This window comes from Ahaetulla prasina, chromosome 10 (assembly GCF_028640845.1).
Source record: "Ahaetulla prasina isolate Xishuangbanna chromosome 10, ASM2864084v1, whole genome shotgun sequence".
Lineage (NCBI taxonomy): Eukaryota > Metazoa > Chordata > Lepidosauria > Squamata > Colubridae > Ahaetulla > Ahaetulla prasina.
In genome coordinates, this window is record NC_080548.1 from 33,375,286 (window position 1) to 33,389,905 (window position 14,620).

Below are 14,620 nucleotides of genomic sequence, written 5' to 3' on the forward strand. Positions count from 1 at the left end.
TGGAACTCTTGCCTATCAGAATGGGCAAATCATTAAGGCAAAGTCAAGAGACAAGGTGCATGAAAAGTAGTCTCACCAATTCCAACGCCACCCCTGCAGTGTTCAGCAAAGGATCTTCTTTCCTCCGGAGCAGGGGTCTCCAAACTTGGCACCTTTAAGGCCTGTGGACTTCAATTCCCAGAATTCCCCAGTCAGCGGATGCAGATGCTGGCTGGGGAATTGTGGGAGTTGAAGTCCACAAGCCTTAAAGGTGCCAAATTTGGAGAGCCCTGCTCTGGAGGAGCTGGGTAAGACTACAATGTTGTTAGGAACAGAAATGGAAGAGCTAGGGGGTCGAGCAAAGCTTATTTGACTGACCCTCCACACACGCTCCCCTACACGGAAGCCCTGCAACATTCAAGAGACACCCTCCCCCTTTCATCTCTAGCCAAAATGCTTGTCCTGCTGACCCAGCCTCAATGAAGCCGACTGATCTTCCTCCGAACTGCATGTGGAGCTGACCGTCTTTGAACTGCACTTTGGAACATGGATTCTGCCCAGAGCCAGAGTGGGCTGGGTCCTCCAGACAACATTAAAGGGTCTCTCGAAGCAAAAAAGAGCCAGGAGCCTCTCAGAATGGAAATTCCATCTGGGGCCTCCTCTGGGGCAGTGCCCTATGCGCTCTGCTGTCCTGAAAGGGGAGGGAGGGGAGAGGAGAAGGCAAGGGAAGATTCAGCCCTTGCTAGGCAGGAAACAAACCTGCAAATTAAATATAAATAGCTGGGGCACAGAACAATCATTATCTTGCAAAGCCATTTTTACCTCACGAGCTTTGCAAAGCAGTCCTAGCATGAAATTGAAGGATCTGCAGGCGGCCTTGTTTTCTTTGGCTCAATCCCGGGGGCTTTGCAGTTTTCCCGGGTAACCAGAGCTGGGCCTCGCCCTGCCCTCTGCCCTCACTCACCCAGGCACTGCCCCCTTCCCTCCCTTAGGTCTACAGCACATAACATGCTACCTGGCCAGGTTGCTTACTTCCTCCTAACCCTCACCTCAAAACTTACCCTACACTATTTCCCAATTATAACCAAGCCTACACATGCACACAGACATACAAACACACAAATGCATCCTTCCACAATTGTCTCCTGTGACTTCAACTTTAGCCTGCGAGCTTTTTGGAGGGGAGAGTCACTCTCTTAGGATTTGTAAACTAAAGACTTGCTGAGCACAGTCCCACTATACTCCATTTTGGAGGTTCCACTATGAAGGCATTCCAGCTGTTTCAAAAGCTTATTAGCTTCCAGAGAGATTTCCTCCGCTTCCAAAAAAAAAAAAAAAAAGGCTGAATTTCAGAAACAAATTGGATTATTATGACAGGATCTTTAAGCTGCCGAGGAGTTATCTGTAATTGCTTTATAAGCTGCTTCACTGTGGAAGATCAGGTGTGACTTTTTTTTAAAGGAAATTCAGAACTCCAGGAACACGTCACCCGTTCAGTCAGTACAAATCATTCTAAACCTTAATAATAAGCGGGATTTTTAAGACAGCAGCGTGAAAGGCCCACCAGCCCAGATGGCACAAAACATAAAGCATAGCAAATTGATTTAGATATCAAACTAAGTTGGAAACAAAACAAACTACAGGGGGGCTTAGTGAAATGTGCAAGCCAGACCATTACTCATCTTTACTCAATTTGTTGCCAGCCCTCAACTCATAGCAATAATAGGGTTTTTAATAGGGTTTTTAAACATGGATTTTATTGGGGTTTATTTTACATTTTGTATTGTATTTTAAATTTAGGCTTTATTGAATAAGTTTTTTAAATAGTGTTTTTATTGTAATGTATTGTATTGTTTTATCTGCCTGTTCACCGCCCTGAGTCCTTCGGGAGAAGGGCGGTATAAAAATTAAATAATAATAATAATAATAATAATAATAATAATAATAATAATAATAATAATTATTATTATTATTATTATTATTATTATTATTATTATTATTATTATTATTATTATTATTATTATAGCTAAAAACAAATAGGAACTAATAGCCACACGGTGGCCTAGGCCAGGGGTCTCCAACCTTGGCAACTCCCAACTTTGCTGGCTGGGGAATTCTGGGAATTGAAGTCCACCTGACTTAAAGCTGCCAAGGCTGGAGACCCCTGGCCTAGGAAATGTGTATTGATCAGATATCCTGAACTGAGGAGGAGGGAAGAAGCAGGATCTGGCCCTTCCTCCTCGGCCAGGTCTCCCTACCCTTGGTCAGCTTCTTTGTTCCTTACCCCTACAGCCCCTCCCTCAAATTTTCTCATCACCATCTTGCACCGATGATATATTGAGGAGAGTCTCGGTGGCCGCAGATACAGGCAGGGCTGCCTACCCACTTTCATCTTCCTGGCAGTTCAGCGAAGACAGAGGGCCAAAAGGCCAGCAGTGCCCGATGCCCACCCTGGGCCCCCAAAGGCAGAGGCCAATGGGACTGCGTAGGCACCCTGCGAGGCAACCTATCCAAGGAAGCCATTATTAAATTTTAACTGTTGGTTCCTGCTCTTCTGGTCCCTCCTGTTTTTAGAACTCCACTTTCACGAGCTACTTTAAAAAGATAAACCCCAGATAAGAAGTAGGAGCTGTTTTAAGAGTCTTTTGCCCCCAGAATATTTAGGGGGATGAATTCTACAGACGGCAGAGTTCAGCTGACGTGAGGTCTCCACTGAGAGAAGGGCGTGCCCGCTGCTGCCTGTGCCCCCAGTGCCTAAGGAAAGCCATGCTGTGCCTTCCAAGGGGCGGAAGCCCAGCCAGGCCCAGCCCAGGGCCCTCCTAGTCTTAAACAGAAGGCTGGAGGCGGAAGTGGGGAGGGGGGAGAGAGAACGGGGCAAAGGGAAAGAGCCCCCACTTCGGGAAGCACCTCCCCCTACCAGGCTGCGTGGGGGAAGGGGAGCAACTGGGGGGGGGATGACACCATTCACTCACCTCTTGCATCGCTGCACTTCCTGCAAAGCCAACTCCCTGGGGGCTGGGGAGGGGGGCACAGAAGGGCGAGGTGGGGGGAAGTCTCCCCCCTCCTGAAGAGAAACCGGCCTGCTTCTCTGCTCCGGCTCAGCTGGCTTGGCTGAGCAACAGATTCACAACCCAGGCAGGGACACTCCTTCCCTTCCTTGCAACCCCAAAGCCCGGCCCACTGCAGCCTGCCTGCTTGGCGAGGGGAAAGGAGAAGAGCGCCCCCAGTGGCCGTGGAGTGCAGGCACTCACAAAGGGGAGGGAGCCACAGGTTGCCAGGTCTCTTTAAGGTCTTCTGACCTTTGTGAACGGAGACACACAAGCACTTCAGACTGAATTTGTTCAGGGACAAAACGCCTGGAACCCAGATACCTTTTGGGGTATTGGGGGGGGGGGAGAGTTCTCCACACATGCTCAAAAGTTCCTGTTCCTTGTGACAGAAGCCACCTCGTGTTAGAGACATTTCGTTTTCTATTTGCAAGGGAAAAGCTACCATCGTTTCCTGCAAATCAGTTGCCCCCAACTAGTTTACTTCCCACCATCCCAAGAAAACACAAACACACACACACACACACACACACACACACCATGGAGATAGTTTTAAAGTCTCCCGCCCACACACATATACACACAAACCCCACTCCTCGCCTGTGACGTAGCCTCAGATGAAACCAGGACTCTGGACTCTGCTTCCCCCGGAGTCTCGGTTTCACTTGGACCCACTTCCACTCCAGTGGCACAAAGAGCATTCAGCTACGTCGGAGGAGGCACGGAAGGGAGCGGTGCCTGGTTCCCAGATTCAAGGGTAACAAGGGGGAAACTTCCCCAGGCAGAGTTCAGAAAGGGGGAGCCTCAACCTTCTCCTTTCATCTTGACACAGACTTCCAGAAACATGGATCTCCCTGACTTTCACCCACAGTATAATCTAACACACAAAGTTTCAGAATGACCTCAGTTTCTGTTTTGGAGCAAGATGACAGGAGATTCCTGAAATATGACTAAAAAGAATAAGAAAATGTAATTGTAAAAAATCAGTGTTTTTAAAAAAATTAAACCATCTTACTCTAATTGTATTTAGATCATGCTAAAGATAGAAGACTGCATTATTATATGTAGAATTGTCTTTAGCAAAACACATTTTAATATTTAATATTATTTTGGCAGCCTTTTCAGAATAAACATAATTCAATGGATTCCAGACTTAGAAAGAATAAGGAAAACTGTGCCAAAGCCTGATGGGGGGGGAGGCGCAGGGGGTCTCCCTATTTCTCCCATCCGAGGTTTGTTGTACATTCTCTTGTGCAAGCAGTCAGTCAACCCCCAAAACAGTTTTGAAACTCTGCCCCTTCCCCTCCCTCATAAGTGTGCAGTCTATCTGATTCCTTTGCTATTGTTTTGGCAAGAAGTGCCTGTGATCCCGCAGAAGGGGAAAGGGTTAAAAAGCCCCCCCCCAGATTTCAGCCATCAGCCAATGAGGCGGCAGCATTTGAAACCAAAAGGGCCAATAGGCAGCATCTGATGGTTACACATCAAAGAGGGAGGGGAGGGGGATTGGGGGAAGGAGGAACTGTGGCCAGATATGGGCAAAAGCTGGACCCTCCCAAAGGTGCCCTTCCAAATGCCCAGGGGCTGCGTGGGCATCCAGGAAGTAAGGAAGGAATTCTAACTTAGCAATTCCAGAATTAAAGAAGCTTCTTGGGTGAGAAGCAAAATGCCTTCAAGGAAAAACCCAGGCAAGTCCAGTTGCCTTTTGAAAAAGCACCTTTGGGACAATCATGGCCTGGATCAGGGGTCTCCAACCTTGGCAACTTTAAGCCTGGTGGACTTCAACTCCCAGAATACTCCAGCCAGCAAAGCAAAGCTAGCTGGAGACCCCTGGCCTGGATGATGAAGAATCTCCAGAGACATTAAGCCTAAAATAGGCAATCAAGAGGGCGGGAGACATGCCATTTTACTCTCTCTTTCTGCCCTCTGGCATGTGCACAGGCAGCCCCAAAGGGCCTGCCCCACCTTTAAAAGAAGCCAGCTCTCCCAGGAGAACTTCAGCCTTGAGGGGAGGTGGGTCTTTTACATGTTACCAATCCCTTCTGCCTAACTTGGCCCCAGAACTCCAGGACTCAATCACTGGAGATAACTGGAAATGCAGGGCAAGGATTCTTGTACAAATCGAGGCCCTTTACATTATGAGGTGAGATTAAATATATTGGGTTATGATTTTCTAGGAATCTTATTCACTGCAGTCTGAAAAATTAGTTCTCCAGCTGCAAAGACAAAAAAACATCTGAGTTCCTGGCTGCCCTGCAAAACAGAAGTGGCCAAACACCTACAAAATATTTGCAAAGAGATCGCCCTGGTAGCAAGGTGGGTGGCAAATAAATGTAATAAAATAGATGAATAAAATCCTGGGAAATTATTAATTATAAACTATGGCAAGAAGATCCACCCACTAACCCATAATTGCCCTAAAGAAAGGATTGATGTAAGAAAAACATTACCCTGCCTAAAAGGCTAACTCAGCTTTCTGGGGGATTCCAGGGTGCAGAAGGCTGGGCTCATCCCACACACCCCTCCAACCTTTTCCACACAGAAGGTGCCACACAGAAGGACGGTCGCCACAAGTGGCAATGCACAGCTGTTTAACTTCAGAGAAAATTACAAAAACATTTAGACTTTATTTCCATCGTGGTCTGTGTGATGGAAAAAGCACCTCAAGATCGGTAATATAATTTCTGAGGAAATAGGCACACATAAATCCTAAATCAATAATGCAGATGTATCAGAAAAAATAAACAGCATTAGAAATTGTAGCCATCATGTCCCCTAAAAGAAAAGTACAGGCAGTCCTTGACTTACAATCATAATTGAACCCAAAATTTCTGTTGTTAAGTGAGGCAGTTCTTAAGTGAATTTTGCTCCATTTTATAGCCTTTCGTGCCACGGTTGTTAAGTGAATCTGACTTTCCCACTGACTTTGTTAGGAAGTGGCAGAAGGGGATCACATGACTTGGGACACTGCAACTGTCATAAATACGAGCCAGTTGCCAAGCATCCATATTTTGATGTTGGCTGGGGAATTCTGGGAGCTGAAGTCCACCCATCTTCAAATGGCCACGCTTGGGAAACTCCGTATTTTGGGAATAACTTTTACATCCAAGGTCAGGCAGACAAAAGAGTCCATCTCTATCTCCCCCCTGCAAATGGCAGTGCCATCCCCAATGGCAGCGAGGTCGAAGGGTTAAAGCAGCCACAAAGCAGCTGAAAATTCCTCTTCACTTGCTGATAATCCAGTGGCCTCCAAAAGGAATTTGGAATAATGATGACGGTAATACAATCTGGCAGCAGAGCTTAGCGCTGGCATTAATTGTCTTTTGAAAAGTCTATCTGTATATTGGACCATGCGGGGGATAAAGGACTACGTCTTCTGCCTGCCCCCCAAAAGATATTAGCCAAATCGCTATGGTTTTCAAAGCACTTAATATGATTGTGAAATGGAACCTGAGGTCTTTTCTCCAGCTTTGTATCTGTAATGGCATTTAATCCATCACAGAAGCAAAGACACCCTACCTGACAATGAAGTAATTGCAAGGCCCAGAAAGAGACAGGAAGTTATTCACAGACCCCACCCACCCACCCAAAGACTAATGTACTTTCTAGCAATTTTCCTGCTTACTTTGCTGTACAAGTATTGCTTCTAGTGGGCCAACCCAATTATAGTCAGTCAGACTCAATGGCTATCAAGATGAACACCTGCATACCAGCAAGTTTGATTCTAACGTTATGATAATACGGAATCAAGGAAATAGCTCCAAACTCAAGATGTGGGTTTTCACAAGTTGTATTGCAAATGTGCAGCCATTGTTATTTCTGTATCCAACAACCACCTTGAGTCACCTTTTCCATGCTGGCTGAGGAATTTTGGGAGTTGAAGTCCACAAGTCTTAAAGTTGCTGAGTTTGGAGACCCTTCCTCTATTAGATGAAGCAAGCAAAAACAGCGTGTGTTTCAAACAAGACTGTGATTCTAACCATTTTGAAACATTTGCTGACCCTTCTCTGGAAAATCTCAGAATTCCTCCTGAAAAACCGACCTGCCAACAATTAATTTAAAATACAAGGGAAAGTGATATGACCAGGTAATCCTTTGCTTTCATTTCAGTCTTATCAAGACATACACACAATTCTCCAAAGGCTGGGAGGGGGCAGGTGCCCAGAGTTCACAAGAACTGTAAAACCTGTTTACTTCACAGCTTTTTAAAGATTCTGTCCTCCTTAAGACCTTGGCTGAAATCTGTTTTATATTTATCCTAGGAGAATTGTTTCCACATAATTTCCACTTTCCTCCATATGTGCTTAATTGTATGCAGCCTCCTTCTAGCTTCCCTGTTTTTAAGGAGCCTCCCGCAGATCTTCCTAACCACTTCACTCCTTATTACAAAGATACACTTGACAGTCACACCTGCTCCTTGTATGAAGGTTCACAACCATCACAGCCCCTTCCGGACGGTGGTCTCCTTCTATCACGAAGGGGTTATTTGAGCTCCCCTCACTCACACCTCTGCTGGCGTATCAGTGGTGGGTTGCTACCGGTTCCCACCGGATCAAGCAAACCGGTAGCAGCGGCAGGCTCCACCCACCCACTTCTGTGCATGCACAGAAGCGCCTTGAGCTCACGGGTAGCAATAGGATTTGGAATCTGCCCCTGTGGCATACCATCGTTCCATATTCATGGAAGGGGGGAAGAAATAAACAAGAGGAGGGGTCAGACCTGGGGACAGCTGCCACTGCTAGGGGCACACGCTGCTCATGGAAATGAGCCTCGGTCAAATCCCTTGGGCAGCTTTCCTCCAAGCCCCCAGCTCAATCTGTCTTCACCTTCCTCCTCATCTCACCCAGAAATCAGCTCCACTAAACCTGCTGGGGGTCCCGAAGGATGAAGAAGCTCGGAAACAATAAGCAGCCACAGAAAGGATAACTGAGAAGGCTCTTCAGAGAAGGTGCAAACAGCACAAAGCGGAGACCCAATGCACACTCGGCCACTTCTCACATCCAGGGCCAGGCAGCCTCCTGGCTTCAATTCTCCCTGCCCTTCACTTCCCCAGGAGGCCAAAATACACCATTAGCATGCACATGTGCACACGCACACACGCACACACATACTCCCAGCAGCCGCTCTGGGAGATGCAAGCAGGTCTGGTTAATGTGGCTGCAGGCAGTGCCTGGAGAAGACGGTCCCTGGAGAGAGACGGGATAAGGAAGGCATGCCAGGAATGCAGAGGGATCCAAAACAGACAGCTCCCTTCCCCACAATTGGGAGCATGAAAGGCACAGACACTCTGGCTGGAGTGAATGACACTCTTTAACGCTTCCAATACAATTCATCCCTTCATTTTGCAGAGCTTGTGCCTCGTAGCTCAGGGTTCGTCTTCCTCAGCCTCAAGGTCTCAATTCCGGAAATCAAACCAAAAATTCCAATAGAAAAGAACAATTAAAGCACTCGCCTCTGTATCGCATCCCAAGCTGTGAGTGGCATTCAGTCCGTACCTCATCAGTAGAACCACCCAGGTAATATAGACATTAAGACCAGTGGCCCATTTAGTCCAGCTCAGCTTCAACTGACCTACGGCAGCTGAGGTTTTAGTCAGCGGCCTCCCCAAAAGGGCCAAAGGTTGATCCTGCCAACCTTCATTCTCTGCCCCCAAGGAGGATGCCACAGGCTCCTCCAAAGCTCTTTCGGCCGAGAGCCAACACAGGAGGTCCTCAGAAATCGCCTGGTGCCCCCTTAAGCACAAATGAAACAGGGACCCCTAAATGCAGCTCAACAGCAGGAAGACCTCTCGGCTGCTGCCTCCCCTGGAAGGTTCTGAAGCCCCACCGAGGGTCCTCAACAGACCCTTCATGCCCCTCAGGTGGGCCTTTCAGCCAGCCTCCTCCTCCCCCAGTTTGGGCACAACCCTCCCAGCAGAGTAATCCTGTCAAAGGGCTGGTGGCAGCAGCTTTGCCAAATGATTACTCTGGTGGTAATTAAACTGCAAGCTAACTGAGCAAGACCCTTAATTACTTCTTTACATCATTACTAGAATTACAGAGTATTCTCTCCCCTAAACACACATGTGGGATGATGGGGTGGGTGGAAGAGAAGCAAAATGGGACAGAACTCACCGCCTTGCTGCTAATTTTCATTAGCAGGGAGCAGAGCCATTACTTAAAATTGTTTAAGCAGGCTTTACTTTGTCCCAGGAGAAGCTCCCGCTGTTATTCATGAACTTTTCACTCAGCAGCCGTGGCACCAGGCCAGCTCCAACGGGCACCTGCACCTGGGAAGTGCCAGTTTGCTAGTCGCTCTCTGGTAAAGAAAGTGCAAAGAGGCTGAGGGCTCACCTTGCTGTCTGCTCATCCACACTTCTCCCAAGCTTCCATTCTTAAGCAGTTCACGGATTGTTCCCAACAGAGTTGGGAAACGATGGCCCTTTTATGACTTGTGGACTTCAACTCCCAGAATTCCTGAGCCAGTGAGGTTCCCAAATGTTTTGTCCCCTGCTCCTTCCAGGCAAAGCAGAGCCCAAAAGGTCACTCTGGCGTGACCTTTTTTGCCCATGTGGGCAAAACAAATCTAATATGCCACCCAACCCCTGAATGGTATAACCAGGAGGCAGAGGCACTTGAGACTTCAGTCACACATCACCTTACATTTGAATGTGATTGGCAGCTAGGATTCCTTACCACAGCCTTTTTTTTTTTTTTACAAAAAAGTTCTTTTTTTGAACTGGTGTTTCAAGAAGGAAGCCCAGTATTGTAAATGCAAGAAAAATTCTAGGTGCATTATCCCAAGCCTGCAGCATTTAGAACAAAATACCTTTTCCTTATGCCGGAGGCTTAGTTCCAATATATATCAGTACAGTTATATAGGAGCAGATACAGCAGGCAGTTTTATTCCTTCTTCCATGCTCCACAAATGCTCAAATTTAGAACAGTGAAAAAAAGAAAGTAACTCTCCATCCAGGCTTAAAATACCTTCTGTTTGTCTCTCACCCACTCCAGTTTTAATTTTTTTTTCATAGGAGGGAGAAAAGTCGAGACACTTTGGAAAGGTTTGAAAAAAAATTGGCACAGATACCGCAGAGTCTCATTTCTCCCTCCGCTTTTCTTCTGAAATCTATTGTGTGGATTTTTCCTTAATAAACTGAGCTCCCTTCTCTTATTCCACCTCTATGGGTAACAGCAGAACCTGTGAGAACAAGAGGGGGCTGGATGCAGCTTCACAATTGAAGAACTAGAGGGCAGCAGGCAGAAAAATCTCCCCTACCTGGAATGCCTCCAGGTGGATTAGATCGCCATTCCTATAATCTGGGGGGGGGATCAGCAGAGCTGAATTTAAATCTACCTCAATTCCTGTTCCATTAAATGCTCCTTCTTGGATCAGCCTTATATGATCCCTTTTTAAAGAACCCTGCAATCAAATTTGTTCAATCCAGAATGCCAATCACTGCAGCCAATTTATTACTGTCATACATGTGGAAACACAGTGTATCTCAAAACACACCCAAGTGCCAAAATGGTCCTGTCTCCTCCAATTTAATAAAAATAAAGCTGATGGCAATCTACAATTTCTGCTATTTGCCCCGTCTTTATGGACACCCGTACACTTTTTTAAAGCCTATATATTAGAAAGAGTCAGAGTCTTAAGTTTTTGATTTAGGTAATTTTATTATTATACAATAAACAGGAGTGGTGGATTTATTTGAACAGAATAGAGCAGTATTTTTCAACCTTGGCAGTTTGAAGATGTCTGTACTTCAACTATGCTGGCTGGGGAATTCTGGGAGTTGAAGTCCACACATCTTCACACTTCCAGTGGTTGAGGAACACTGGAATAGAAAACTAAGTTACTGGAATAGAATGCTTTTGGTATGAATATTCAACTTTATTTAGGGCCCAGATAATTGCATGCACATAAGCAGGCCTAGCCCCTTGCTTGCTCTTCTCATTCATTGAAAAAGCCGCCATATCACCCTCCGCCATTCAGAGAATGGTTTTGACTGCCTTACATAATCAGACTCTTCCCAAGAATTGGAATAAGGCAGCAAGAAAGCTCCTGCTTGCCATCTTCTGGCTGGCCCTAAATGGAGAAGGGACTTGGTTATTATGATCAAAGAGCCAGGATCCACTCCTGAAAGGTTTATAAAAACAATTCCCAGTCTTTGGAGAGAAATGCAGAACAAAGGCATTTAGAAAATACTTTAGTGTTCAAGACAATCCAAGACATACCCCATGTAGGTAGGTCTGTCTCGCCACTGACTTATGCTCCAGAGTAGTTTTCAAGAACAACGTATTTAGGCAATTAGCGGGTTTGCTCTTTTATCAGAACTCGAGCATTTTTTTAGGACGCAGTGTGGATTAACTAATGTTTTCATTAGGAAAAGCAAAGTATATCCTTGTTGACTTTCAGAATGTCCCGTATTAACTTTTTCATCCTGGAAGCGTTTTTCCAGGCTGACAAGATGGGGTCTCTTCCCTACCACTCTCCCTAAATCTGAACCTGAAGATTTCTGCAAAAGTCTCCTTTGAAACAAGTTTGACCACTGGGCCAAAAAGTTCTAACACTTTTGTAAAAAATGAAGCAACATGTTTCTAACTTTTAACAGGAAAGAACTCTCAGTTCTGTGCCAAATGAATGTTCTTCCGTATATAAGTGCAGTAAGCACAAGCTGGCAACAGGACCTACTATCTCCTCTCCAAACTTTCCAAATATAGTAACTGTTTAATCTCCTGCTTCTCTGGACTTTCTTTTCTTTGTTTTCTTGAAGAGAGATCCTAGTTTCTTTTGAAGTGATTCCAAGTTTGCAATTGGACTTAATACAAATCATCTCATCAAAATAAGCCACCAACCAGACCAGTTTGTAGCTAGACTGCTCCTTTTCTGAAACATTTTGAAGGGCTTCTGAAGCTATCAGTATGATCGATTATCCTGGGATGTAAACCTCTGCATTCAAGTTGTTTTTGTCGACATGTTCAAGGGATAAATCAGGCTGAAAGAGCGAAACAATAACCTTCTGGCAAGACAAAACTTGTCTTTATACCGATCTTTATAAACAAATGTTTGACTCACCTTGTATATAATAAAAAAAATGGTATTGGCCTCTTTGGAACATAAAATTCAGAATAATTTCTCAAACAAGCATTGGTATACGACCAAGATATCCCGAAGTTCCTTATTAGCAAATACAGAAGTTGCAACGCACAACCTCAAGCAGACAAATGACCCTTAACTATGAAAGTGAGCCTACACTAATATACCACACCAATATATGGAGCCTAAACAATGTACGGTAAGCAGCAGGGCGTGTCCTACTTACAGGTGCCAAAATCTTTCTCTGGACTCATCCTGAAACAGATCACCTCCACCATTCATGTTCTAAATCTAATCTTTTTCTTCCAAGACTTTTACCTGCCAGAGTATTCTCAAATTACATTTAAATCTAGAAGCATTTAAATATAAAGTACAGCTTTCCACAAAACGATATAAAGTAGACTTTCAAACATTTAGACAAGTCTTTTTCTGGAATAAAATCTTTTATGCAAGACAACATATCAGTTAGCTACATTCCATAAGCCACTTTAGTAGAGTTCTTTTGGACATTGAGGCTTATAAAGTGTAGAAGTTGAGCTTCTCCAGCCCTTAAATTTCTGATCTACAGACAAGCAGGATTATCTGCTAGGCATTAATAGTGCTGTTTTCTTTACAATCAGAAACTGAGTTTGCAGTTTATAAATATGATGAGCCAAAAGTTAATTCTTGAAAGAGGCTTACAGACTAATGATCTTGTCAGCTTGCTTAGGACAAAGAGAAGCTAAACAGGTCAAAGGGGTGGTGGTGGGCATTTTGTAAAAACAGGCTTAGCTCACCTAGGAACAGCCCCCTCCCCCAAATAAAAAGGGTTGGACTAAGCCCCTTATCCACCTGTGAAATTCTGAATACACAATAACAGAACTAGAAGAGACCTTAGAGGTCTTCTAGTCCAACCCCCTGCACAAGCAGGAGCCCAGATACCATTTTAGACAAATGGCTGTCCAGTCTCTTTTTAAAAGCCTCCAGTGTTGGAACACCTACAATTTCTGGAAGCTAGCAGTTCCACTGATTAATTGTTCTCCCTCTTAGGAAATTTCTCCTTAATTCCAGGTTGCTTTTCTCCTTGGTTTTTTGTTCTGCCTTCAGGTGCGTTGAAGAATAAATTGACCCCTCCTCTTTTTTGTGGCAGCCCCTCAAATATTGGAAGACTGCTATCATGTCACCCCTCGTCCTTCTCTTCCTTAGACTAGACACACCCAATTCCTGCAACTGTTTCATTTAATTATTTAAGTTTAAATACTGAAAATTTACACTTACTCCTAGTGAACTCTGGGCAGTTTACAAACAGTTAATCTGTTTTAAAAATATAAGGAAACAAAAAAAGAAAAAGAAAATGGCAGAAATGTCAAACAAAAGTGGGAACTTTGGGGGTTTCAACCGCCTTTGCTGAAGGCCTAGAGAGCGATTAGAGCAAAGCCCTAAACGCGCGCCTGAGGCTTGGGGCTGAGAAAAGCCGGCTCAGCAGGAATCCACCTGAGAAAAAAGGCACAACCACCTGCCCAGATCTCCTCCCCACATGCCGCACCTGGTCAAAGGCAATACAGGTTGTCCTCAACTTACGACCACAATTGAGCCCAAAATTTCTGCTGCTAAGCAAATTTTGCCCCATTTTACGACATTTTCTCGCCATAGTGGTTAAGTGAATCCTTGCAGTTGGTTGTTAAGTGAATCCAGCTTCCCCATTGACTTTGCTTATCAGAAGGTCGCAAAAGGGGACCATGTGACTCCGAAACACTGCGACCGTCGTAAGTATAAATCAGTCATCAAGCGTCTGAATTTTGATTAAGGGACCCTGACTGGAGGCTGTGAAAGATGGTCACAAGTCACTTTTATCAGGGCCACTGTAACTTAGAACGGTCACTAAACGAACGGTTGTAAGTCGAGAAGCCCCTGCATCACAAAGCAGCTTCTCCCCCAGCACGAAATCCGCCAAGCCTCCCTTGAGGCTTCACCCCCAAAGCCCTCAAAGCCAAGGACAGCAACCCAGGAGGGGCTTCCCGTTTGCACCGCTCGGGCATCTCCGCGTGGTCCCCCATCCACCGCCGCCCTTCAACCCGGCCAAAGGCGAGGGGGCTGACCGGGCCGGCGAGGCCCTCGGCCCTCCCAAAGGGGCGCCCGCTTCGGTCCAGATTCAGGGAGGCCCCTCAGGTGAAGGGCTGCCCCACAGAAGGACCCCCGGCCCCCACCGCTGCGTCGCTCGCTCGCTCACCCGCCTGCTAGCCCGCCTCCCTCTTGGTGGTGGCCCCGCCGGTCGGTCTTCAACAGTTGCCGGTGCTGCCGCCGCCGCCGCGCAGGCCGGTCCCGGTGCGGATCACGAGGAGGAGGAGGAGGAGAAGGACAACGACGCCATTTTGGGAGCCGGCCAAGCTGCGGCCGGGTAACATCCGGGGACAAGCGCCTCCCCGTCGCCTGGCGACAGAGTGCCCCGCCCCGCCAGGCGGCCAGAAATAGGAAGGTTCGCTCCCGATTAGGCAACGCCGGCCCTGAGCGCTTTAGCTAGCACTCGCCGCTATTGG

The 14,620-nt window shown here is 46.2% G+C and overlaps 1 protein-coding gene across 6 annotated transcripts in view; it reads right to left on the reverse strand.

The window, feature by feature from the left end:
- Window positions 1–14,497, reverse strand: part of PAK4 (p21 (RAC1) activated kinase 4) — a 36,768-nt gene extending 22,271 nt beyond the window's left edge. For 2 of the 6 annotated variants that reach the window (XM_058195785.1, XM_058195787.1), the window contains exon 1: window positions 14,314–14,497. Coding sequence is in view for 2 of the 6 variants with exons in the window: in XM_058195791.1 (XP_058051774.1) it covers window positions 2,952–3,474 (523 nt within the window). In the remaining 4 variants the exon portion in view is untranslated. Of the gene's footprint in view, window positions 1–2,951; window positions 3,821–14,313 lie in introns of those variants that run through there. The other 4 variants (XM_058195791.1, XM_058195780.1, XM_058195782.1 and 1 more) reach the window with 4 other exon arrangements.
- Between the last annotated feature and the right edge of the window lie 123 nt (window positions 14,498–14,620).